The sequence below is a fragment of the Equus asinus genome, chromosome 2 (assembly GCF_041296235.1).
Source record: "Equus asinus isolate D_3611 breed Donkey chromosome 2, EquAss-T2T_v2, whole genome shotgun sequence".
Classification (NCBI taxonomy): Eukaryota; Metazoa; Chordata; class Mammalia; order Perissodactyla; family Equidae; genus Equus; species Equus asinus.
This window is the reverse complement of record NC_091791.1, coordinates 61,885,973-61,913,916: the sequence shown is the minus strand read 5'-3', so window position 1 is coordinate 61,913,916 and position 27,944 is coordinate 61,885,973. Positions and strand designations below refer to the sequence as shown.

The following is a 27,944-nucleotide window of genomic DNA, read 5'->3' as shown; positions in this document are numbered from 1 at the left end:
TGAAGGGGGAAATCTAGTGGTAGTGTTTGAACAACAGACTTGGATATTTGGGCCAAAGCTCAGGAAAGTGGGCTGGAAATAGGAGGTGTGGAAAATAGCCGCTTATGGTGATAGTTAAGGCCATAACTAGAGAGGGAGAGAGGTGGGGATGAAATCACCAAGGGAGTAGTGTGAAGAGGGGACAGGCTTCTTAGGGAATGCTTAAATTCTGGAGGTCTCTAGGGAAGAATGTACTGAAAGGCCCCTTATTTGCCAGGTGGACAGACTGGCAGGAGCTGGGAAATGAATACTGGGTACCCAGAGTGTTGTGCAGTTTTGTTTAAATTTGTTAGTGACCTTCCTCAAGTACCTTCCACTTCACTCCTGTTTTGGGGCCATGTATATCTTACTCTTCCCATTTAAAATTTAATTCACCCTATCCCACCCCCATGAGGAAGCTTTTGGGTGGAAAAGCATGCAGAGTAATAGATTAATGGTTCTCAAACTTTAGTGTGCCTCAGAACCACCGCAGATTGCTGAGCTCCACCCCTAGAGCTTGATTCAGTAGGTCTAAGGTGGAGCCCAAGTATTTGCATTTCTGAAAAGTTTCCAGGTGGTGTTGCTGCTGCCGGGCTCGGGACCACTGTAAACGGTAGCTAACAGGTTTTTGCTCGGGAATACAAATTTCTTAATGAGTTTAAGATATTGGTCTGGGCCCTTGAAATTGCTTCAATTGTTTAATGCTAGTATGAGGAGAGCCTAGAATCACCTAACTCCCTGTGGAGTGGTTTTGGTTAGTATATTTCAAGTTCCGACTAAATATTAGTTCATTTCATAGGGGGCTAATAAAAGACACTGTCCTTGTCCTTATAAGATACCAGGGAGGACGGCATATTAGAGGCGGAGAGGCTGCACCTGGCCTCCCAGTCTCAGCCTTTCTCTGCCGCCCACCACTGAAGGGGCTCTGGAATTCCTTAGAACCGCCGCAACTTCCCAAGTGACGTGAGAGAGGCCAAACGGGATTGGAGCATGGTCCTTGAGACCGAAAAATGTGGTAAAACTGGCTGGTCCACCGAAGGGAGAGTCTTTTGCGGCAGGTGGAGCTGCGGGCGGGGACGAAGGGAAAGCCTAGCTCGGGTCCTGCTGGCCGCCTGGGCCTGCCGGGCCCCGCCCCCTTCTGTCCAGGGACGTTCCCGGCTACGAAGGCAACCTAACGGGCTTGGGCGGTGGCCCCCGGCGCCCCGCCCTCTCTGAGCCCGCCCCCGGCTCCATCTTGCCGGAAACCTGGTTGGGCTGTGACCGCTGCTCCCCGGGGTGAGGTGAGGAGCGGAGCCCCCTACCCTTCCCGCCCCTCGTCTCCCTGGGTCATGTCGCCCCGGTGCGCTCTGAGGCCGGACGTTCAGGAGATGGCGGGGCCTCGCGTGTGTCCTCGCGTTAGGGTGCGGTGGAGGGGCCTCTGGGCCTCCGGGTGGTGGGCGACTCGCTGTGCGCGTCTTGGGACCCGGGCAGCCCGGCGGGGGCGTTAGGACGGAGGCACGTTGGGATGGGGTAGGTGCAGCGGCCAGCCGGCCGGCCGGGATCATAGAAAATATGTTTGCTGGTCCTCTATGCCCTTGGGCTGTCCGGAGATCTGAGGGAGCAGTGACGCCCCGCGCGGAGGCAGTTGGGCTACAGGTGGAGGGAGAGGCCGGAGAATGGCTCTGCTGAAGCGACCTCAAGGAGGACTGAGTAGGGAACCCAGCGAGCAGCGCCGAAAGCTACGTCTGGATGATGACTAGACTTTCCGGTGACATAGCAAATTTAGGGGAAATTGGGAAATTTATTCTGTGCTTAGTGAACTGTTGGAGAGAATGCGTAAGCCTAAAATTGCACACTGGCTCAGGTTTATAACTCTTAGAAACTAGGAAATAGGATTCCGGATTTGATTCCTATTCTCTGAACAGCAGCAAACGTGCGGGTATCAGCCCATCCTGTGGGAATACTTCTTGTACAGAGGGAGATGATTGATGTCCACCGTAAGCTGACAGAAATGAGAAGTTGCACAATGTTTTTTAAAAAAATGTTTTCTTCTTCCCAAAGCCTCCCAGTACATGGCTGTATATTTTAGTTGTGGGTCCTTCTAATTGTGGCATGTGGGACCCTGCCTCAGCGTGGCCTGATGAGTGGTGCGAGGTCCATGCCTAGGATCTAAACCTGCGAAACCCTGAGTGAAGTTCCGGGGGGGAACTTAACTGCTGGGCCTTAGGGCTGTCCCCCTAACTCCGTAATTTCTTCCAGCTGTTATGGAGCTGATCTGATAATCTGTCCTAATTAGATAATGAGTTACCACTCAGAGAAGGAGTTTTAAGCACCAGATAGGTAGGAAAGTAGAGAATTTTGGCCACTGGAAATTTAGGCCTCTTTTCAGTTCTCACCGTGGTGGCTGCCTACTCTGTCCAAGCAGAGGCTATCTGTGCCTCTTGTTCTTTATCCAAGGACCCTGCTGACTGATTTAAGTGGTCCTTCCTAACCAAGAGACAGGTTTTAGAAAATTGTAGTACCTGCTTTGGCCGTCTTCAGTCACTTTTCCTGTTCCATATTTGTTTCATAAATTTGCAACAGTTGGCTTCTTGTGTTACTGGGCTTCTTGCCATCTTGATACTCCCCTAGTGAGACTCACCCTTGTAGTAACTGACTCACTGGGTGGAGATGGTTTGGAAAACCAAGGATGATTTTTTTTAATGTTTAAAAAATCTTTTAAAAGCAGTCTTTTAAATCTTTTAAAAGAAAATAAAAGCTCTGGTTCACCAGTATAGTCTGTTGTTCCGTGGATAAAGTGAGTAATTTGTTGAGTCGCCCTGAGGTGTGTTTTGCTTTTGACAAAAACTTTTTTTTTTGGCGTGAGGAAGACTGGCCCTGAGCCAACATCTGTTGCCAGTCTTCCTCTGTTTTGTATGTGGGATGCGGCCACAGCATGGCTTGATGAGCGGTGTGTAGGTCTGCACCCAGGATACCAACCGTGAACTGCTCCACTGCTGAAGTGGAGCCTGAGAACTTAACCACTACACCACTAGGCTGGCCCCTACAAAAACTTTTTTAATCTACCTTTTGAATTGATGATACGTGCACAATTCCAAAAGGTTCATTGAAAAGTATGTCTCCTCCTCATTATGCCCCAGCTCTCCTCCCTGGAGGGAGCCACTGTTTCATACTTCCTTGAGTATATTTTCAGGGATATTCTCTACATATACAAGGAAATAAATGTATTTTTTACATGTATGGTTGCAAATGATCTATGCAGTTTTTCACCTTACTTTTTTTTACTCTTAGTGATTTAGAGATGGTTTCACATATGCGTAAAAGAAGAGCTGGCACCTGAGCTAACAACTGTTGCCAATCTTTTCTTTTCTTCTTCTCTCCCCAAATCCCCCCAGTACATAACTGTATACTTTAGTTGTGGGTCCTTCTAGTTGTGGCATATGGGACACCACCTCAGCATAGCCTGATGAGTGTTGCTATCTCTGCGCCCAGGATCCAAACCAGCGAAACCCTGGGCCACCAAAGCAGAGCACAGGAACTTAACCACTGGGCCACAGGGCCACCCCCAAGCTGCTCATTTTTAATAGCTGCATAACATTTCATTGTATGGCTATCCATAATCTATTTCACCTGTCCCTTATTGATGGACTTTTAGGTTGTTTTTAACCTTTTTCTCTTACAAATAGTGCTGCAATGAATAGCCTTGTACAGACATAATTTTGCATTTGTGCAAGTATTTCTGTAAGGTACATCCCTGAAAATGGAATTGTGTTCCAGTCCTTTATATAATTACATTCTTCAAAATGCACTCACATTCACTTTCTTAAAATTGCTTTAAGTTTTCTCATATACAGAGAATATTTACTTCATTTTCATTCTGTTTTGAAACTCTTGTTGACATAATTCTTCTAGGCCCTTAAAGGTAAGATTTAATATAGTAGCTAAAGAATGTAGAAATAGGACTTTGTCACTGAAACAATTCCTGAGATTTAGAAATTTAAATTGCTTATGTAACCTTTGGTACTGTAATTACTTGTTGCCTTTAAAATTATTCTTAATTTCTCTCATGAATTATTTTCAGATTTTTTTCCCTTTCTTTTGACCCCAGCCTCTTTTGCTGTTGGACCATCTGACTGTTCTTAGGTACTCTTGTCCTTCCTTTACTCCTTACACCAACCAGGTTTAGAAAAGAAGAAAGCGAAAGCGATAGAGCCTGTTTCTGTTTTTACATCCCTGACTTTGGATCCCAAATGATTATTTTAGAACTGACTGGATCAGTTTTCTTATTATTATCTTTCTTATAAACTTATAACTTTGACTCAATATATGCCCATTCATTTTCAGTTTAGCAAGTTTTTAGCTTCTATCCTTTGATTATGTCATAGGGACACTAAAAGAACTTAACTTTATTATCTCATTTTCCTATACGTACTCAAAAGGCAGGATGCTTTTCCCCCTGTACCTAGGACAGTGCCTAATACATAATGGGTTTTCATAAATGTTGAATTGGATTTGTTTGAGGTCTTGATATAAAAGATATACAAATCATTTACAGCTGTTTTGGGGAGATGAGCCAAAACATTTAGTGAAAAATTTAGCAAATTATATGGTAGATGCCAAAATATTTTGATACTAAAATATGATTCACGGACCAGCGTTATTAGCGTCTCCTGTAAGCTTAGTTAGAAATGCAGAATCTCAGGCCCCATCTCAGAACTACTGAATGAGTCTGCATTTTAACAAGATCCCCAGGTGATTAACATGCATATTAAAGTTTCAGAGGTACTCTTTTGTCTAGTACATTGTTCAAAAGAGGGAGAGAGAAGATTTGAGCTGAATAGGTTGGGAGGGGTGAGTGAGCTCAGGCTTGAGGACCAAGTCAGTTAATGATAGCAGTGGCAGAAGCAAAGGCATGTTGGGAATGGTTCAGAGAGAGAGATTTTGCATTGGAGGTTAGGTATTGGTAAGAGATAAATTGAATAGATAAATTGGAGCCAGTACTAAGGAAACCTGAATGTCGGGCTGATGAATTTTCATGTGATATTCCAGCAGTAGTCACTGAGGAGTTTTGACCTAAAGAGTAATGTGTTGAAAGAGCAGCATTTTAGGAAAGTTTATCTAATGATGGTGTCCAGGAAAACTGAAAGTGTGAGAGCATAAGCAAGGATATGAATAGAGAAGTAATTTTAGTAAAATAGGCATCAAGTAATGACAACCTGATCTAAGGGGTATGGCCATGAGAATTGAAATGACAGGAAGGAGAGGCATTTCAAAGGAAGAAAAGAAAAATACTGGGTTACTTAACTATACTGGAGTAATAGTAACTGAAATTGTGGTAGCATACCCTGCCCCTTCTTTTTCTGTTTTGATGACCATCTTACAGTTCTGTCCCACCTTTTGCTTACACCTGACATTCTTCTTCTACTTCCTTGTCAATGTGTCCAGCACCTTAAAACCTGGTTTAAACTTTTGGTGGTTTCTTTACTTTCCGGACTCAGTACAGTGTTTTATGGCAGATGCTAAACAAAAGATTGTTGACTTTATATAGATATATTAGCCAGGTATATTACATTTGATCACTAATAGTTTTTTAGATTTGATAAAGCTATAGAAGAGTATTCTTTTGAGTGTTTTTGTCTCTTGTTTATTTGCATTTGCTTTAGGTTAGTAGTGTTTTCTTCAAATGCAAAAGGCATATATCTACAGGTAGATTTGTTTGTGGTTTTTTGGTTCACCCTAGCTCCATTTGTTTTATATGAGCAGTCTTTTTAAAAAAAAAAAAAAACTTTTTAAGTTTAAACATGCAAAAGTGGACAGAAGAGTGTGATGAATCCCTATGTACTCATCACCCAGGGTAAACGAGTATCAACTCATGACTGATCTAGTTTCAACTATACTCCCACACAACCCCTTCATGTTATTTTGAAGTGATTCCCAGCCATCATATCATTTTATCTGTAAATATTCAGTGTGTAGCTCTAAAAGATCATGATTCTTTATGAAAATCACAATACCATTATTACACCTAAAAATATAATAATATCTTAACATCACCAGATGTCCAGGTGATTGTTTGCAAAATCTGGTGCAGACTGTGGTTCCCAAAAGATATTTCCAGTGTTATGTTTGCTGATCAGAATACTATCAAATCTTCATCACTATGCATTATCACAGAATAGATAATCAATGTGTGAGTGCCTCTTTAATCCCAGGTAAACTGTACTATACTACCATACTTTCTTTTCCTGTCAATCAGAGAACATACACAAATTTAAAAATTAGTCTAAGACTGTTAAAATTGGGAATGCATTAGCAAATATTGGTAATATATGTAGAGTGGTATCTGTACAAGGCTATTCATAGCAGCACTGTTTTTAAAAGTAATGTCTTTAAAACACAGTAATTTGACCACACATTCATAGTGGGATATATTCCAGTATAATAATCTGAATGTTTGTGTCCCCCCCCAAATTCATGTGTGAAATCCTAACCCCCAAAGATGATATTATTAGGAGGTGGGGCCTTTGGGAAGTGCTAAGGTCATGAAGGCAGAGCCCTCATGAATGGGATTAGTGCCTTATAAAAGAGGCTCCAGAGGGATTCCTTCCCCTTCTGCTGTGTGAGGACGCAGGGAGAAGGCACCAGCTATGAACCAGGAAGAGGGCCCTCACCAGAAAATTTGACCATGCTAGTACCTGGTCTTGGACATCCTAGCCTCCAGAACTATGAGCAATGAATTTGTTGTTTATAAGCCACCCAGTTTATGAAATACTGTTATAGCAGCCCATATGGACTAAGACACCCAGGGACCAAAAACAAATTGCAAAAAAGGATTTTTAATTGTTTTTTAGTAAATGTGTTGTTAGTAACAATATGGGTATTTGTACTAATTTCCTATGGCTGCTGTAACAAATTATCACAAACTTGAAGGCTTAAAACAACACAGGTTTATTCTTCCAGAGTTCTGGAGGCCATAAATCCAAAATCAGCATCACTGGGCTAAAATCAAGGTTTTGCCAGGGTTGTACTCTCCCAGGAGGCTCTGGGGGAGCAGCTGTCCCTTGCCTCTTCCAGTTTCTGGTGGCTCCCAGCATTCTCCAATATCTGTCTCCATGGCCACATTACTTTCTTCTCTTTACTAAATCCCCCTCTGCCTCCCCTTTATAAGGATACATAATGTGACTGCATTTAGGACTCACCTGGATAAGATAATCTCCCCAGTTCCAGATCCTTAACTTAAGCACATTATTTTTGCAAGATAAGGTAATATTCACAGGTTCCAGGGATTAGGATATCTATTGGGAGGCCATTATTCAGCCTACTAGAGTATTACTATTCTGAAACTCATAGTAGAATAAAGCAGGTGGTTGTGTTAAGGCATTAGGAAGTAAGAAGTTCAGTGTAAGGGAAAATATACATAAATGTAAAATCAAATCAGTTAAATAAAAAAAACTTGTAATCCTAATTTTGAATTGGAAATATCAGTATGAATGTTTTCTTTGGAGAAAAAAAAAAGTATTACTAGCCCTGTTTCACACTGAAAAGGCCTAGAAGCAATGATCAACTAGTAGCAGTGAGCACCCCTATTACCCAAGTTGTAATTTTTAAAACATTTATCATTTCCCAAGAAAAGTGAAGAAGGCTCCTTCTTCAGAGAGTAGACTGATTCCAGGTCTGGGGCAAGAAAAGTACAGGATAAGCCTGGAATATCTTGTCCTATAAAATGGCAGGGAAACTATCCAAGAGATCTGAGGTTGTGTCAAAACAACTCATTAGGCAATGTAAAGAGCCTTCTCTTGGCCAAAGATGGGAGAAATTGAGCAATAATAAGAATAATAAGTGGATTGAAATATATCAAATATGTTTACATCTTTGAATTAAAATTGATAAAAAAATTAGTCATCTTGTATGCTATGGAACCAACTCATTTTGAAAACTGGAAAGGAAAAGAAAAAAACAAATATCATGTCTTTCCTATATAGACTATTTCAGGAAAACCGTATAGTTGATAAGGGGAAATTTCTCAAGAAGTATTCCAGATAATGAAGAATGATAGAATTAGATCTAGGCATCAATCATCAGCCACAAAAAAGAGTGACAGCTGGTCATTATGTGTTTCCTGATGGAAGTACAGAAAACACCTGTTGAGTATTCTTGCCAGAAAAATTAACCTGAATATGACCAAGCTTCTAGATCTGACTACTAATTTATAGGAAATAACTGTTAAAGAATATTATGGAGATTCAATCAGCAAAATCTAGATGTGAGAGATTTCAGAACAAACTGCCTAGTTTCTTCAACAAGCTGTAAGGAAAAAGGAGAAGGGAGGCTTATCAATTAAAAGAGACCTCCAAGAGACACGTCAATTGATTAGAATATGTGGACCTTATTTGTATACTGATTTGAACAAACAAACTATAAAAAATATTTTGAGACAGTTGGGGAAATTTGAACATTGACTGTATATTTGATGATACTAGGAAATTGTTAAATTTTTAAGGTACGATTTGGTAAATGGCTATGGTTTAAAAGAGTCCTTGTCTTTTTACATATACTGTATTGAAGTTCTTATGAGTAAAAGGGTATGATGTCTGGGGATTTGCTTTAAGATTATCTAGGAAAGGGTAGTTGTTGGGGTACAAATGAAATAGGATTAATCATGATTTGATAATTGTTGAAACCGAACATGAAGGTTACATGGACATTCATTATATTAGGTTGAAACAAGAATTTTTTTTGTATGTTAAAAACAGTTGAATCTCAGTAATGCTGTGTAGTTCAAGCTAATACTGTTCTCTCTACTTTTAAATGTTTGAAATTTTCTATAATAAATTAAACAAATATAAAAAACAAATATTTAAAAGATAATTGGAAATTTTAACACTGACACATTGATGATATTATGATTATATTTTTAAAACAGCCCTGTTAATTAAAAAAAAGTTATGTTTTTAGTGATATGTACTTAAGCATATATAGGTTAAAATGATAGATTGTCTAGTGTTTGCTTCAGAATAACCAGTGAAGTGATGGGGAGTGAGTGAGAGTATTGAAAAAACAAGACTGGCCATGAATTGGTAACTACTGCGGCTGGGTGATGAGTCCATGGAGTTTCTTATACTGTTATCTTTACTTTTGAATAAGTTTGAAATTCTCCATAATCAAAAGTTTATACAAAGAAAGAAAGCCAGGGTTTAATCCAGGTATATATGACTACAGATTGTTAACTCTTAACCATTATATCATTGTTACCCATGATATGGTTGTATCACCATGTAAGGAGATTTCTATGGCACCTAGGAAGCATTTATTTTAATATTTATAGATTCATTTTAATGTTACCTTGTCTTTGTGGAAGAAACTATTGCAGGTTTTCCATTTATGGAAGTGATATATAGCAAACTTTTAAAATAGATTTAAGTGAAAAATTAATTGACTTGAAGAAAAATATTCCATAAATAATAGTACCAGTAGTATTCAGATATGACAAAAATTGTGTGGTATGAGGAGAATGAATTACCGCGCTATACTGACTCCATTGGTAAGAATAGTGAAATGAAGAAACATAGTATAAGCTTTGCTTATACCCCTAATATCTATATTTGAATGCCTGTCACTCTTGAAAGGTGTATTTTGTATAGAACTCCATGATAATATATATCTTCAGAGGCTTTAACCCTTATAAGAAATTACAGAAGACATTTTTTATTTTTGTTACAGAATGTCATACCCAGGGTATCCCCCTACAGGCTACCCACCTTTCCCAGGATATCCTGTAAGTATTGCCACTTATAATACTAAAATAGCTCATATCCTTGGAATAGGTGTTGTGTAGGACTAGCCCATGACAGATCTTACAGATATGATACAGCAGGGGTCATAAACTTAAATGCCCAGAGATCCTGAGTAGAATAAGTAACTGAAGGCAGTTGTTGTGGGGAACTAGAGGGCATTTGCCTTACCCATGGAAAGCCAGCAGCTACTCAGCTGTAGCCTGATGTGGCCGTGCCAGGAGGCCAACCAATGTTGCTAGATATTCCATTTCTTCAGGTAAAGCCAGAACTGTGGATTTTATGTGATATTGCCCCAATTTTTTAAATTGGGAAATTAATTTTTGAAATGTTAAATGCAGGCCAGCTCCAGTGGCCTAGTGGTTAAGTTCAGGGTGCACTGCTTTGGTGTCCTGGGTTCAGTTCCTCAGCACAGACCTACACCGCTCTGTTAGTGGCCATGCTGTGCTGGTGGCCCACATACTAAAAAATAGAAGAAGATTGGTACAGAAGTTAGCTCAGGGTGAATCTTCCTCAGCAAAAAACTAAAAATAAATAAAATGTTAAATGCTGTATGAGCCAATAAAACATATATGTGAGCTAAATCCATCTCATGAGTCACTGTTTTTTAATCTTTGTGTTAGCACGTTTAAAATAATTAAGAAGGACTTGATTCAGAGATAACAAGTTGTAGCGGATTTGTAGTTTGAGTATTTTTAGTATTTGGAGTGCATTTTATAAATGTGCTACCAAGTTCTGCCTTGTTGATGTCTATCTGAGGACTAAACTCACAGCTGAAGCATAAGTGAGAATTATGCATTTCAATTTTATATTCATAAGTATGTAGGGCATCTTTCTAACTCAGTGAGAATAGAAAGAGGGGCCTATGTAGATTAATGGTAATGTGTGTATCCTATGTGAAGTGAATATGTAGCTCTCCTGAATTTATCATAGGAGAGATGAGAGTTATGAATATGTTCCCAGGTCCCTATGTACTAACTGGATTCTGGCAATCATTTCAGTCAGTGTAAGCTAATTGCTGAAATACAACTCCAACATCCCAATGACTTAACACAATAAAAACTCATTTCTTGCTTACTTTAGTCTCCTGGAAGTCAGTGGCAGGGGCAGGGGTGGGGGAGTGGGCAGTCGGCGAAGTGGCTTTGTTCCATGTAGTCAGGTTCCAGGCTCCTTCTGTGTCTTGGCTCTACCATCCTCTAGTGCCTTGGAGTCGTCCACTGGATCCTGTGCTTCTGACTGGCAGATGAAGGAAGAGAGAGGGTAGAGGACTGGGCAGGAGGTGTTTAAGGGCCAGGCTGGAAGTGATTTACGTTTCTTCTGTCCACATTCATTCACCAGTATTCAGTCATGTGGTCCTACCTAACTGCAAGGGGATCTGGGAAATGTACTCTAGCTTTGTGGCCAGGGAAGAAAGTTCAGTGAACAAGCGACAGTTTCTGCCACACTCAGACATAGTTCTGAACTGAGGTCCAAAATATCACACCCCATGTGTGACACAGGTCACCTTTTTTTTTCCCAACTATGCAAAGATCCAGGTGTGTTGCAAGAGAGCCATGAATTCCTCTCTTTAGGGTAGGGAGGCGGGTCTTTCTCATGTTTCCAGGTGCTAGGAAAGTGAAGGAACTAATGAGCTTTGTGAGTTGTTCCTGAAGCCTTGAGGTTTGGAAAGAGCCTGGGTCTTACTCCTGAGTAGAGAAACAGACCCCTCTTGCCTGACACAGGTAGAATTAAATTTAACTGAGTTCTGACAAACTTGTGTCCTGACAAGCTAGTACTGTATACTTGTAAACTGGTATAAGATACCAAGACTTCTAATGAGACTTTTAATATGTAAAAGAACAAGTTAGACCTTAACCGTTGCCTCTGTTCCTTTTTTTAGACGGCTCATATTCCTCTATGATCATTTGAAAATTTTTCTGGTTTTTCAGCCTGCAGGTCAGGAGTCATCTTTTCCCCCTCCGGGTCAGTATCCTTATTCTAGTGGCTTTCCTCCAGTGGGAGGAGGTGCCTACCCACCAGCACCAAGTGGTGGCTACCCAGGATCTGGAGGCTACCCTGCCCCTGGAGGTTATCCAGCCCCTGGAGGCTATCCTGGTGCTCCACAGCCAGGGGGAGCTCCATCCTATCCCGCAGGTGAGTTATGGGTTGTGGTCAGTCGTGGTTTAGAATTGTTGTAGCACTTTTTCCTTCTCAGCTTTATTCTCATCATTCCTGCTTGTTTTGTGTGAGGTCAGAGTTGCTCTTAGCCTATTCTCTCCCTTAGATAGTAAGGACTAGCTGGCGAGATAGAAGCATAAAGGTTCTCAGGGGGCGTGAAAGGTGGGAGCAGTCTCAAAAATTCTGTTGTGAAGGGAATTGGAATAAATCTTATGGTAATAAAGAACCAATATATAAAACTTTGCTTGATTATTTGTAATCTTAAGAACTGACTAAGACACATTTCAATTAGCATGATTGTGACCTTTAGGACAGCTTTCTCCGAAGGTTAAAAAAAAAAAATTACCACTTTTGTATTGTATGTTAGTAAGGCAGATGAATGAAGTAAAAAAATTTCAATTTCTTTTTTAATGGGGAAGGAATTGGTGAGAAGTTGAATTTAGATGAAAAGGGACAGCTATTATAGCATTAATAGCATATTTTTTTACACTGTTAATAGTAGATAATTTTCTAAAGTTTTCTCTTCAGTCATGAGAACTGTCACTATAGTTTGTTTATTCTTTTCTCTAGTTCCTCCAGGCCAAGGGTTTGGAGCTCCACCAGGTGGAGCAGGCTTTTCTGGCTATCCACAGCCGTCCTCACAGTCTTATGGTGGTGGCCCAGCACAGGTCCCCCTACCTGGTAGGTACCAGCTGTCCAGAGAAAAGCAATCGCAAATTATTTTGAATTTTTCACTTGTCATTAAGACAACTTAGTTTATGTTTGGGATAGTCTTCCGTAAACGTTTATACTAAGTACTTCTATAAGTAATTTTAAATACGTGAATGGTTTCATGAAATGTATTAATTTTATGGAAAAGTTTAATCAGTAAGTTGGAAATAAGGACCCGCTTTTTCAATGAAAAAAGGAAAAATCTGTCCCAAAGCCATAAAGCAAAACCTTCAGGAGCTTCTCTGTTCATTTCTGTACCAGAAATAAAACAACCCCCAGAACTGTGTCCTGATATCCTTTCCAGATGGAATCAGAATTTAATCTGGTACAAGTGTTTAAATTAAAAAGAGGTATTATTCATTAGGAAATTATGTAGGACATGGATATTTAAAAGATTCTTAAGACCAAAGTTGGTTTTAGATCCAGTAAATTATATTGAAAAATTACCCTAGTGATAATATAGTGTGAATATTCTCATATGTTTCCATATTCATAATAATCAATGCTGTTTTGAAAAATTAAATCATATAAGACCTGTTTGTATTTTTTTTAACACGTAGGTGGCTTTCCTGGAGGACAGATACCTTCTCAGTATCCTGGAGGTCAAGCTCCTTACCCTAGTCAGGTATTTTTGCTCCTACCTTTTAAATTTAGTCTGGGTAACTGGATAATGCCAAGAAGGGCACCACTCCTTTGCTGCCGTTAGAGGTTTCCATGAAGCAGAGGAGATGGTCTATAATAGTCACTTAAGAATTTAATCTTTGCTTCTGATAGACTCCATGCTATCTTTGGTCCATCTGCTTTAAGTAGTGTCCTGATGACTTTTATCAGAGAAACATAGGTCCCTTCTCAAGGATGATGATCTCATAACTTTTTCATAGAGATTCACTTGGGTTCTTGGCATTGGTTTTAGTTCTTTTTCCTCTTCCTTTGTTGCCAGTTATAACTATGAGCTTGGGTGACTGAGTGATTGGTATTTCCATCAGTGTTTTATGAAGTGAAGTTTCATTTTCTATTTTTACCTTTATAACTTTCCACTCTTCTTTCAGATCAATACAGAATCCTTTCCTTCTTATCCTGTTTTCTCTCCTGTTTTTTTGGATTATAGCAGTGAAGTGAGTAAGGTTTTCTAATGTTCACTAATCACTAGGTCCCCTCTATGTGTTTTCATTTGTTTCTGATTTCTCCTGTATTTGTCTTTCACCACTTCCTTGAGGGCTCAACTGTGTCTGTTTTATCTTTATGTCTGTGTAGTGCTTGGCACAGCTTTAAACGTGGTAGCCAATTAATGTCCATCAAATTAATTTCTCAATGGCCCTAGAAAATCTCCCATTTATCAAATCTTTGCCCCATCTCTGTATGGCTCCTTATTTTAATATTAAGTTTTATTCTTTAATTGCCTTGTTAATTCTGTTATATTCTGTGCAAGTTACTAGGAACATAAGCAGTATACTTTCATGCTTATCTTTATCTTGATTTTCTCATTTATTTCCATACTGTCTATTCATAAAGATCTAGCATTTTCAAGTTTCTTTTAGGCTTGGATGGGAGAGGGATTACAGTCTTGGAAGAGAAACACCTTAGCCATTTTTTGGCTTATTTCCCTAATTTGATTAATTTGAGCTCCAGAGAGATTAAGAAACTTGTTCAGGGTCCCACAACTAGTGAAAGACAAAGCTGAAACTAGATCCTACGTCTTCTGACCCCCGGACCTGTGTCTCTGTTATACAATGCTTCTTTGCAGATACAGTAAACAATATTCCTCCAAAGCACATAGTAAATTGCTTTCAATCCTCTTTTTTATTGTTGAAGTTGATTTTTAATTATGTTATAAATCTGTGGCTATTTTAATCATTTGTTAAGAGAATTTTGATTTTAGTTTAAGCATGCATATAATTTGAGACATCATTTTATGGCTGAATATAAAAGATTTTTAAACATAAAACACTAAAAGTAAAACACACATACAGTGCAACTTCTTTTGTGTAACAATTACCACCTTAAGATAGAACTAAAACCAGTAGGGGGAAGTTAACAGAGTGTTAGATTTTGAAAGGGGTTTTAGATGGAAGTGGAGGAATAGGCTCCCTTGTGAGGAGTAAGCTCCCTGTCACTGGAAACCCTCTGGTAGAGGCTGGTTGTGCATGTATGTGTCAAGGAAGATGTAAAGAAAATTTGTGTCTTGGTTGGGCAAGTGGGCCAGGTGACCTCTCCTGGTTGAGCCAATTCTAGTTCTATGGCAATTTTTCAAGAGGAAAGTTGGAATCAAGTGGGTGTCAAAGGATGGAACTTTTGGTGGCAGGTAGTGTGGGCTTTACTGTGCTGAGAAATCTCCCCTAGTTAGAGTTTTGACCTCAAGAATGTGGACCCTGATTTCTTTGAATTCAGTATAATGCCTGGAGGATGATAGTATTCTGGATGAAGATTCACTTCAAACTCAGACTTTTAACAAAGAACAAAACAAAACGATTTTCCCCTACAGATGAAAAATGGGGGGCCTGCTGCATGGCTGAGTGGTTAAGTTTGCCCGCTCTGCTTTGGCAGCCTGGGGTTTCGCCAATTCAGATCCTGGGTGCAGACCTGGCACCGCTCATCAAGCCAGGGTGAGGGGCATCCCACATGCCACAACTAGAGGCTCTCACAACTAGAATCTACAACTGTGTACTGGGGGGCTTTCGGGAGAAGAAGAAAAGAAAAAGATAAAAAAGAAAAGTGGAATAGGTTTGTTTTTTAGGAAAGAAAAGGATGACAGAAAATGAGAATCATCAAACAGTACATGATGAGGGTTAGTTTCTCTTACTATCTAGTTCAGTGTATTATAAACAAAGGTTTATGCCCTGCTTAGATTTTAGTGACAGTGGTTATATCAAAGGAAACTTTCTTAGTTTCTCAGTACAGTAAGGCTCATGTAAAGACAGTATGTTGAAAATATTTTTATTCTTGAATGTTTGCTACAAGTAGAATAATTTTAGTTTTTCCTTAAAACCGTATACAAATATTTCTTGTTAGTTCTCTGCTTACATTTCTAGCTTAGAAACTAGCAAAGGATAGTTGTTAAGGCTTACTGGGGGCCGGCCGGGTGGCATAGCGGTTAAGTTCACATGTTCCACTTTTCAGTGGCCCAGGGTTCACCAGTTTGGATCCCGGGTGCGGACATGGCACCGCTTGGCAAGCCATGCTGTGCTAGCCATCCCACATATAAAGTAGAGGAAGATGGGCATGGATGTTAGCTCAGGGCCAGTCTTCCTCAGCAAAAAGAGGAGGATTGGCAGTAGTTAGCTCAGGGCTAATCTTCCTCAAAAAAAAAAAAAAATAAAGAGAAATGGTAAAAAATGAAAAAGAAAGGCTTATTGGTAGAAGAAAATGTTAGCATAAGAGTATAGATGAGTGGGAGGAATTGTTGATCATAAAACTGTTTGCTGGAAGGTGGTCCTGCCCCCTTTTCCCCATTTACTTCGACCTCACAGGTGCTGGCATATTGCTATATTCAATGTGTGTAACTCTAGGACAGTTTCAGTTGCCTGAAAAGCAGTTGCATCTTTTTTTTCCCTTGAGGAAGATTAGCCCTGAGCTAACATCCACTGCCAATCCTCCTCTTTTTGCTGAGGAAGATTGGCCCTTAGCTAATATCTATGCCTATCTTTATCTATTTTATATGTGTGTGTCGGTCCACGCCCGAGATCCAAACTGGCAAACCCCGGGCTGCTGAAGCAGAGCATGTGTGAACTTAACTGCTATGCCACCAGGCTGGCCCCTGAATCATTTTATATTTTGAAATGATTTTGATTGCATGTTTAAATGATATTATAGAGATACTGGGTTAAATAAAACATATTACTAAAATTAAATTTTTGAAAAATGTAGTGAGATATCATCTTGCTTCATTTCATCCCTCTTACGCCCTGATTTGAATATTTTAGGAAAATTATTAAATTGTTTCGTAGCTTTGTAATTTTAAATTTTTTTAACTTTTAATTTTGAAATAATTTCAGACTTAGAAAAACGTTGGAAAAATTGTACATAGAATTCCTGTACCCTTTACTCGGATTCTCCAAATGTTAACTTCTTATATAAACACAATACAATGATCAAAATCAGGAAATAACATTGAAATACTATTACCCAACCTGTAGACCTTATTCAGACTTCACCAGTTGTCCCAGTATTGTCTTTCTCTGGTTCAGGATCAAATCCAGGATGAAACATTACATTTATTGTCATGTCTCTTAAATTTTCTTTAATATGAAATAATTCTTCAGTCTTTGTCATTCATGACCTTGACACTTTTGAAGAGTACCACCAGTTATTTTGTAGAATATTCCTTAGTTTGGGTCTTATATTTTCTCATGAATTTGGGTCTTATATTTTCTCATGAATGTGGGTTATGACATTTGGCAGGAATACCACAGAATTAATGTAGTGTCCCCAGTGCATCTTAACAGGAGGGACTTATTGTTGACTTATTCCATTTCTAGTGATAATTGGTTCTGATCACTTGTTTAAGATGGTGTCTGCCAGGCTTTTGCTTTCTGGTTTATTTTCTTACAAAATCAATGGATATTGTACCTCCTGGAATCTCTAATCATCATTTTCATTTTGTGCTTTTCTTATTTTAAACTGTTTTATTTCATGTTTAATAACCAGGGCCCATAGAGGAAATGAAGAGTTATTACCAAAATTGTATTGCTTGTTCGGAACTTCATTGGGCAACTCATATTCTACTTCACTAAAGCCATTATGATAGTCTTTAAATCAAACACTGACTCATCTCCACTATCCAGGGATCAATCTTTTTTTTTCTCCTATTTTACCAAGAAGGAGCCCAAGGCATAGGAAGATTGTGACTAATTTCACAAGCTTGACTGTCTTATCTCCTGAAAGGTTGGTGTTTGGTTGTCTATCAACAGGAGGGAGATAGGTCTTTTCTGCCTGTTCCAGAATGAACCCTGATAATAAAATGTTCATATTCTTGTCCTAAAACCCAAACACTGGCTTCCTTGCCTAAGAGTGATAACTGGGGAAATCTTAAGTTGTCTTCTTGTCAGCAGGGAATCCTGATTTGGATTTTTTTTAAATTTGTATTTCTTTTATTAAAGAAGTTGAACATCTTTTTCATATTATTTCTTTTTTTCTCCAGTTTTATTGAGATATAATTGATGTATAACATTGTATTAGTTTTAAGTATTCAACATGATGATTTGACACATGTATATATTGTGAAAAGATTACCACAAGAACTGACTTGGATTTTATGCCTCTTGTCCTCAGGCTGCTGCGATGACTCAGGGCTCTCAAGGAACAATCCGACCAGCTGCCAACTTCGATGCCATGAGAGATGCAGAAATTCTTCGTAAAGCAATGAAGGGTTTTGGTAAGGGAAACAAATTTTTGTCTTATTTATAATAAGTTCAAGTGATTGAATCTAAAATTAAAAAAATAAGCTTTATATTGTAAACCAAGTTTATTTGAGAGCCTGTATGCACGTACCTCAGTTTAATCTGGCACCAGGTACCTTGTAAGCATCCAAGAGATGTCCTCAAGACGAACCCAGCACAGACCTCATCCTTACTTAAACATGTATGGTTCTTTCAGGGACAGACGAGCAGGCAATTGTGGACATTGTAGCCAACCGTTCCAACGATCAAAGGCAAAAAATTAAAGCAGCTTTTAAGACCATGTATGGCAAGGTATGTTTGTTTGTTTTCTTTTTCTTTGCTGGGGTCAGCATGAACAGTGGCCTGTAGTCCCTGCATTCTTGTCAGGTTGGATACTATCTTTTTATTAGTACTGGTGGTACAAAGTAGAGACAACTAGACTTGAGAGACTCCAAGGGAGGTGTATTCACTATTTATTTCTCATAAGAGCCTTTCTAATTCTAGAGTAGTCTTTGATCTCATAGTCATACCTTATACTATATCTGGTATGTGATAGATGTTCAGTAGAAAATAGATTATGACCACAATCATGATCAGTACCTCGGTTCTCAATCTTCTTCTTACAGTGGGATTCAAGGACTTATTATATAGCCCCTGCTTATTCTTGGTCCTTGGCATCATCTCCCACTACTCTCCCTGCCTCTAAACATATCCTATATTAGAATTGTATGCAACTTCTTGCCATTCCCTGCACACACCATGATCTTTTATACTTCTGTGCTTGGTTTATGTTGTTCTCTTAGCGTAGAACACTTTTCCCTCTTTTTCTGCGTGGGATGCAACTTCTCCAGGTTTTGGCTTAAATAGCTGCTCTGTGAAGTTTCTCTCATTGCTCTGGGCAGAATTTAGCTGCTGTTTCCACTGTGGTCCCGTAGCACTTTGTAAAACCTCCGCTATAACTAATCTCACTGGCCGCCTCCGGAAACTGAGCTCCTCTCATGCAAACCATGTCATATTCATCTTTGTATTTATAGCACCAAGTATAGGAACAATAACAATAGCCACGTAATGTTTGTTGAATGGATGATCAGGACTAAATCCAGCAAGATTCCATGGCTAAAAAGTACTTCTCAGATATAAAGGGAAAAGCTGAATAGCATTGGTTTGCCATTTAGATAGGAATCCCCAAAATTTCCTAACATCGTCTGGATCCAGTTTACTTTTCTCAGAGTGGGAGTAGAGATCCATCAGTTGGTCCCAGCTTGCCTATTCTACTCTGCTTTTCCCTCTCCGCCTAGCGTGGATCCACTTCTTTAACCTTAAGGCTGATTAAGCAACACAAACTCTAGATTTCCCATGACTCACTCTCTCCCCAAAATATTTACCATATTATGAATTTCTTTAGTTCATGTATAGTCTGTGCTATACTGTCCTGCGTTTTCTCATATATTGCTTTAGAATTAAAACTAAATTCACAGCCTATTTTCCTTACCCTGAGCCACGTTTTCTCTTGACTTCCTAATAATTAATAAAAATACTATTCTTCTAGCCTAGGGTGGAGTCTTCTTTGATTCCACATTCTTCTTTATCAGTCAGTCAGTTAGTATTTACTCAGTGCTTACTGTATACCACGCACTGCTTTGTCCTAGCAATTGATTATTGACTATGTCTTGTTGATCTAATCTGTAAAAGGGCTCTTTAAAAATGTGTCTTCTATCTCCTTTTTTTCTTTCCATTTCCATTGCCACCACTCAAGTTCAAGCCTTTATTACTTCTTACCTAAATATTTCAGTAGCCTAAATGTTCTCATGTGTACCCTCTTTGTCATCATGGTCCATACTGCCTACTGTTGCTACATCGATGTCATTTTCATGCATAAAAGTTTCCAGTAACTCCTCCTAGCATGTAAAATCAAATCTACATTCTTTAGCTTGGTATTCAGGGTAACAGTCCAAGCATATAGTTACAACTTAGTTTTACTAATCTGTGAAAACATTCCCACCTAACAAAATTGGTTATCTTACTGTACCATTGAACAAGATTTGCTCATTCTTGTCTCTATACTAGTGATTCTCAACCATAGCTGAACATCATAATCTCCTTTAGAACTTAAAATCACGTGCAGAATCTTAGTATTTGTCCTTGACATGATATTTTTTTTCTTTTCTTTTTTTCTTCTTAAGATTTTATTTTTTCCCTTTTTCTCCCAAAGCCCCCTGATACATAGTTGTATATTCTTAGTTGTGGGTGCTTCTAGTTGTGGCATGTGGGACGCCACCTCAGCGTGGCTTGATGAGCAGTGCCATGTCTCTGCCCAGGATTCGAACCGATGAAACACTGGGCCGCCTGCAGCAGAGTGCATGAACTTAACCACTCAGCCACGGGGCTGGCCCGATATTTTTTTTTCTTAAGAAAAATTCCACAGATGATTTGAATGCATAGCAAAGGCTGGGAACCACTTTTCTGTTCCTTTTTTGTGTTCCTTCTTCTTGCCTAAAATACCTTTCTCTTTTTCCCTCTTTACCTGCTAATTTTTACATACTCTAAAAGATAGGAACTGAAAGCTTTCTTTGAGCTCTCTAGCCCACTTTAACTTTTCCTGTTTCAACTTTCTGTTATTTATTTCTGTATTACTTACTTGTCTGGTGCTGGAGTGCAGGCTGCCTTATATTATCTCTTTTTAGATGTTTGTCTTATTTTTATAAATAAGAACCTGATGATGATGCTTTCTGCTTCCTCATAGAACAAGAACAATTTCTTATACTAAGTAAATATCTGCTTATCATTTTGTTAATTTGAATTATTCTTTGTTTCATGTATCTTTTGTCTTTGTACCTGGGACAGTGGTACAGCTATAGTAAGAATTATTGTTAACTGTTTATTGATAGAATGAATAAAATTCATCTGCTTGAGTGTAACAAACTTTAAATGTATATTTTGTTATTTCTTAGTCTATAATATTCAGATTTGAAATTTAGGTTTTCCTAAAGCAATTCAATTCCATTTTTCTGTTAAAAAAATTAAGCAACAAAATTTGGAGAGCACATATACCTAGTTTGTATTTGTAATCAAACAGGATTTAATCAAAGATCTCAAATCAGAGCTAAGTGGAAATATGGAAGAACTGATCCTTGCTCTGTTCATGCCTGCTACGTATTATGATGCCTGGAGTTTACGGAATGCAATGAAGGTACTATATGTCATTTATTTTGAATATTCATCCTATTTCAAATGTAAAACCCCATAAATTATGGCAGTTCTGAATTTACAGTGACAGCTAAATCAATACATTATTTCATAACATTTGAATATATAGAGCTTTTCAGGTCTGGAGGCCAAAGAAATATTTGATGGAACTGTAAGATTTATATACATTCAGAGATTCCATTTTCCTTTGTATAATTCTCCCTTTCCTCATTTCACACAGGGAGCAGGAACTCAGGAACGTGTATTGATTGAAATTTTATGCACAAGAACAAATCAGGAAATTCGAGAAATTGTCAGATGTTATCAATCAGAATTTGGAAGAGACATTGAAAAGGACATTAGGTCAGATACATCAGGCCATTTTGAGCGTTTACTTGTATCCATGTGCCAGGTGAGTATAGCATCAATGTGTGTTGTTGGAGGGAACGTTCTTTACTGCCCATTGCCAGTTACCATTCTTTATTCTTTGTAATATTTAGCTATCTTGGAATCTTGCCTTCTTTAAGAGGGTTAACACAGAATCCAGTGTGTAAATTTCTTTGTAGTCATTTTTGAGGTTTATTTCTGCAGATCTGGCGTTTGTCAGGAATCAGAAATTAACCTCTTTAAGGTTATATAGAATCAGAAATAAGCTGGAGGGTCTGTCTTAGAATGGGGATGAATCTACACTTAAGCTTAGCATTGTACTGCCAGTTAAGTTGGACCGTCAATGAAGATATGCAGGACTGCCGTTGAAATGCTATGGGAGGTGAGAACTGTGTGAAGAGAGCCAGAAATGCAGAAAAACATTTCAGGGTTCACAGTAATATTGTGATTAGCACTTTCCTCATTCTGATTCCCGCCAGATGTGCTGGAGAAGTGACAGAAAATTCTCCAAATAGGGTATTTGGAATGATATTATAAACACACGTAGAATGGGATGATGAGGGTATATTTATTTGAAAAAGATGATGCCAAAGACTAGCACACTGCTTCAGTATCTGGAGTTATCGGCTATTCTGTTAGTGCACAAGGTTGGACAGTCTTGAGGGTTCTAAAAGTAGAGGAGAGGCTCTTCATAGCAAAGGGAGGTAGTTGCAGAAAAGATAGTTTGCCAAAGTGAGTGGATGTGTAAATGAGAAAAGAAAGTAATAGGTGGGAGGAAATTAAATTTACCTACAACAGAGTTACAAAGCAGGAGAGTAGGTTAGCATTTAAAAAGAAGAAGAAGAAGAAAACAGGCAGGCACAGAGATTTAATGCTAAAAAGTTATTATTAAGACTTTATATGAGGTGCTGAGTATCTCTGTATGCAGGGTTCAAGGCCCAGCCATTTTACAGAGTAAAGGGTCCTCTTCCGGGGAGTTGTGAGCAGAGGAATGGCTTCCTAGGAAAATGGGGCTGTATTGTGTGTTTGGCTCCAAAGACAATAATCTGGGAAGTTTTTCCTACGCACCTTTTTCTATGCTATATTCAGTCACCCATTTAGAATATGCTTCTATATATTCCCTGTGCCCAGTGCCCTTCAGAAGACAGTTTCTCACCTTCAGGAAACACCTCTCCATTTTGTTCGCCAGACACTGAGACTCTAGAAGGCGGCCTTTGCTTCATTTGTGTTTGTGTTTCTATTTTGGGGAGAAAATAACTGCCCCTCTAAGCTTCAGTCTTGCTCAGGCCCAGAGCTTTCTCTCTCCCTCTCTCCTTCCTTCTCTCTCCTCCTAGGGAAGGGTTTGGTATACAAATTGGCACAGATGAGCAGAACTTGAGTTATTTATAGCTTCTTCTAAAGAGCTCATGTGGCATATTTATGTATTCATTTATAATAAATACTTATATATTAAGATTACACTTGGATGAGGGAAAGGAAGTTCTTGAAGCCTCCATATTATATGTTCCCTTCCTTGACTTCAATCCCTTGAAGGTAGGGACCTTGTCTTTCTTGTGTCCCCACCACCTAGTACATTCTGTTGGTTTTGTTTCTCTGGAGAACCCTGACTAATACAGCCTGGCACAAAGCAAGTGCTCCATACCTTTTGGATGCATGAATGAATACAAAGTGGAACTCTGTACAATGCATATTAATCTTAAATTCCGGCTAAGGAGAATTATAATTTCTTATTTGAGTGGTAGTTTATATCTCTTAATAGAGATATTTTTCTATATGTGCTTATGTATAATTTCTTATGGAAACCTTGTATGGTTTAATTTATCTCTCAAAGCCCTGAAAACCTGTCATTTTAACATAACCTCACTAAACCATGATCATATATTATAAAATCCAACATTGGTAGTGTAATAAAGTACTAGTTACACTAGTACAGTTTCTTTGGAAATGAAAGATATGCATGATAAACTTTATGCATTAATCTTTAACAAATTGTCCCTTAAAATCCAAAAGTGACTAGATTGGAAAAAAATTTTTTATTGAACTTGTATCTCTTCCTTCCAATTTCTGCCTTTCTCTTTTGCAGGGAAATCGTGACGAGAACCAGAATGTTAACCACCAGTTGGCTCAGGAAGATGCTCAGCGTCTTTATCAAGCTGGTGAGGGGAGACTAGGGACAGATGAGTCTTGCTTTAACATGATTCTTGCCACAAGAAGCTTTCCTCAGCTGAAAGCTACCATGGAGGCTTATTCCAGGGTATGAGCTTTTCTTTTCAAGATTTGGCTTCTTTTTTAAGGTATGAAAATATTTTAACCACTGTACTTTTTGTTTGCAGATGGCTAATCGAGATTTGTTAAGCAGTGTTGGCCGTGAGTTTTCTGGAAATGTTGAAAGTGGTTTGAAGACCATCTGTAAGATACTTTTGTATTTTGCTTTGTTTTGTTTATAAATGAGTGAGAATTTAGATAGTTGTTCCCATTAAGTAACGATAATTGATACAGCCTCCCTGGAATCTGCTTAGGCAGAGGCAGAGCTAAACCTATGTTTTTACGTGCAATTCCCTATGAATGGCTGGGGGTGTGATCAGTTCGGGTTGTTTGGGAATTATTTGGACTTTGAGGACTATGTAAGAGATAAGTTGTAGCATTTCCATTAAGGTGAATGGGAAAGCATTGAGGAACTACAAGTACCACCACACAAAGTATCATTTTGAGCCCCCCAAAAAATACCTCTCAACTACTCAGCCCACTGAGACTCTTCCCTTTTGAAATTAAAAACTCAATTTCTGGTGTCCTGACGTTCAGATGTCTAGTGAAATAGAAATTTCTTTCTCATGGAGAGTGTAGCACTAAAGAGAGTATTAGTAACGCATTGGTATTAGCAATTGAATGTCTTACAAATATTACTATAGTAATTGTAGCTAAAGTAATAATGTAAAGTTGGTATATCTCTACCATCTACAGGAAGAGACTTAGCTAAGTAATTTTTTTTAATAGAAAATGTGACAGATTTCTTATTCTCAAATCTTTGCTCAGATCTGTGTTTTCTTTTTTATATTGGAGTGTATCTCATATCCTTCTCTCAGCCAAATGAGATATTTGACCTCTAGAATTCAGATTTTAGTCATTATTCCTTTTAAGTAAGACTTTATGAGGGCACAGTTGCTACGGATCTTCCCACTGAAAGGGGTAAAATGTAAAGAATCTAAGCTACTGCATCTGTGGAGAGAAAATGGTTTTTTTCAGCCAGAGAGCATCTAGAATCGAAAGTAGCCTGTCTGATGCAGCTACAAAGAAAGATGGATGCTGAGAAAAATCAAGGGGGAGAATACCTTTCAACTCACCTCATGTGTTTCTGAGATGATTACATAGAAAATGATCAAAGAGAGGGTAGACGTGCTAAATGAAGCTGGAGCGAGGACATTTGTCAAGTCATGATTCCATGTCTGAAGCATCTCTAACTTGCAGTGCAGTGTGCCCTTAACCGCCCTGCCTTCTTTGCTGAGAGGCTCTACTACTCTATGAAAGGTGCTGGCACAGATGACTCCACCCTGGTCAGGATTGTGGTCACTCGAAGTGAGGTGAGGCTTTATCTTGTTGTCCGACCTTACTTGATTTTGAGTGTTGATTTATTTTTTTTTCCCCTCCCCGCTGAATGTTGATTTCTTGAAAGTTCCTCAGTTGGTTGTCAGTCCCTCAGGAATGATGTTAAGAAAGAGCTCTCGGGGGCTGTCCCCGTGGCCGAGTGGTTAAGTTCACGCGCTCCACTGCGATGGCCCAGGGTTTCGCCAGTTCGGATCCTGGGCGCAGACATGGCACCACTCATCAGGCCACGTTGAGGCAGCGTCCCACATGCCACAACTAGAAGGACCTGCAACCAAGATATACAACTATGTACTGGGGGGATTCGGGGAGATAAACCAGGAAAGAAACAGAAAGATTGGCAACAGTTGTTAGCTGAGGTGCCAATCTTTAATTAAAAAAAAAACAAAAGAAAGAGCTCTCTTTGTCGCTGCTGGTAGAGGTTGTATAGTTCACTTTTCTCATGTCATGAGAGAGGCTTGCTGTAGTGAAACAGACCACTGTACCTCAATGAAGCCGGTGCCAAGAGATTTTCCTACTTGAGAAGGTCTGTGGAGAATACTAGTTTATGGCAAGCTGGAAGATATTTAACTTTTGGTTTTCATTTTGCTTATGTAAAAAATTGTATGAAAGACCTATGCAGATTAATCCTTTTTATTGTTAGTGCTGTTGAGTCGATTCTGACTCCTAGTGACCCTGTGTATAGCAGAGTGGAACTCTACCCAGTCTTTTTGTCCCATCCTCTTACCTTCTGGTGCTGTATCACACAGAAGTTCCTTTGGTATTGATAGGGTTTTCATGACCAGTTTTTTAGAAGTGGGTGACCAGGTCCTTCTTCCTAGTCTGTCTTAGTCTGGAAGCTCTGTTGAAACCTGTGAAACCTGTAAACCTCCACTGGTATTTGAAATACCGGTGGCATAGTTTTCAGCATCACAGCAACATGCAGCTGCCACAGTATGACAACTGACAGATGGGTAGTGTGGTTCCCCATCTGGGAAATGAACCCCGGCAGCATTGGTGAGTGTGGCAAATCCTAACCACTAGACCACCAGGGCTGGCTAGATTAATCCTATTGGATATAAAAATTCTTGAAAGTTAGCCTACCTTGTTAATTATAGAACAGTTTTTTAAAGGAAATTCATCTTTATCTCAGTACCTAAATATAGCCTCAAATGTTTTCCTTTCTTTGATTGTGTGTATTTATTGGACTGTTTTTTAATTGAAAGAAAACATACATTACTACCTTATACTAAAGAAGGCAAATCATTTTTAAAAAGGAAACCAGAAAATGATGTTTTAAAAAAACTTTTTGTATGTTTGTTCTTAGACCTAAATTTTCTAAGCAGGATTTTTTTTAATTGTAATAAAATATACATAACGTAAAACTTACCGTTTTAACCATTTTTAAGATTACACTTCAGTGGCATTAAGTACATTCACATAGTTGTGCAGCCATCCACCACCAGAACATTTTCACCTTGCAAAACTCAAAATCCATACTCATTAAACAATAACTCACCGTTTTCCTCTCTCCCCTGCCAGTACCTGGCAACTACCATTCTACTTTCTGTACCTGTGAATTTGGCTACTCTGGGCACCTCATATAAGTGGAATCATATAGTGTTTGTCCTTTTGTGACTTCTTTTACTTAGCATAACATCTTGAAGTTTCATCCATGTTGTAGCATGTGTCAGAATTTTCTCCCTTTTTAAGACTGAATAATATTCCATTTTATGTATATATCACATTTTGTTTATTCATTCTGCCATGAGTGGACACTTGGTTTTCTTCCACCTTTTGGCTGTTGAGAACATTGCTGCTATGTGCATGGGTGTACAAATATTTGAGTCCCTTCTTTCGCTTTTGTGCATAAACCCCGAAGAGGAATTGCTGTATCATATATTAATTCTATTTTTTTTTTTTTGAGGAATCATGATACCATTTTCCACAGTGGCTGCACCATTTTACATTCCTATCAGCAAGGCATAAGAGTTCCAGCTTCTCCACATCCTTGCCAACACTTGTTGTTTTCTCTGTTTCTCATAATAGCTATCCTATCAAATGGTTTTTAAATGACTAATATTTTTGGAATAATAGATGAAACTAGTACCATTCTTATCCAACGTTTTTACAGAACAGTGAATCAGACCTTCATTGGGTGATGCTAGCACTAGTCTGAAAGCTAGCTGTAAAATGTCAATCATGTGGGTGTTTTCCCCCCTGCTTTGATTATAATTAGGATCTTTTCACTATTAAGAATAATTCTAATGAATACCAGTTTTCTTTTAACAGCTTTTTTCTAACATCAAAATATCATCTCTTGCATGCAGATTGATCTTGTACAAATAAAGCAGATTTTCAGTCAGATGTATCAGAAGACCCTGGGCACAATGATTGCAAGTGACACGAGTGGAGATTACCGAAGGCTTCTTCTGGCCATTGTGGGCCAGTAGGGGGGATTTTTTAAATGAATGAAGCTATTCAAAGCTTATCCTTCAACACAATGACCTGCATGCAGCAATATCAACCATCAACCATCGCCTAACCAAAAGAGCTTTTTACCAAGGAGTGTGTCAGGGTATTGTGCTTGGTTTGCACATGTGGTTATTGCCTTAATTCCAATGTTATTTTTTCTCTATACAATTACTGTAAAGCCATATCATAATGATATAGTAATAATGCAATGTTTTTAAAGTACAATTCTCACTGTTCTTATTCTAATCAGGATACAAAATTGAATAAAAACGACAACAATCTCTAA

The 27,944-nt window shown here is 38.8% G+C and overlaps 1 protein-coding gene across 2 annotated transcripts; it reads left to right on the top strand.

Moving 5' to 3' along the window:
• The first annotated feature begins 1,060 nt into the window (after positions 1-1,060).
• On the top strand, positions 1,061-27,944 carry ANXA7 (annexin A7). Of its 2 annotated transcripts, XM_014858877.3 has the most exons (14): positions 1,070-1,298; positions 9,718-9,772; positions 11,717-11,921; positions 12,516-12,626; positions 13,217-13,281; positions 13,706-13,771; positions 17,925-18,027; positions 18,249-18,343; positions 21,108-21,221; positions 21,459-21,629; positions 23,688-23,858; positions 23,938-24,013; positions 25,070-25,182; positions 27,514-27,944. In XM_014858877.3, exons 2-14 carry the CDS (start codon positions 9,719-9,721, stop codon positions 27,634-27,636), a joined length of 1,467 nt encoding a protein of 488 aa, XP_014714363.1. In that variant the 5' UTR covers positions 1,070-1,298; position 9,718; the 3' UTR covers positions 27,637-27,944. The 2 variants fall into 2 exon arrangements, with proteins under 2 accessions (XP_014714364.1, XP_014714363.1); XM_014858878.3 differs by lacking the exon at positions 13,706-13,771 and having other exon boundaries at positions 1,061-1,298.

Bases quoted from the DNA above. Each gene is read 5' to 3' on its own strand.
- ANXA7 (XM_014858877.3), top strand. From the start codon at position 9,719: ATGTCATACCCAGGGTATCCCCCTACAGGCTACCCACCTTTCCCAGGA. The intron at 18,344-21,107 runs GTATGTTTGTTT...GTAATCAAACAG, and splicing joins TTAAGACCATGTATGGCAAG to GATTTAATCAAAGATCTCAA. The intron at 21,222-21,458 runs GTACTATATGTC...CATTTCACACAG, and splicing joins GTTTACGGAATGCAATGAAG to GGAGCAGGAACTCAGGAACG.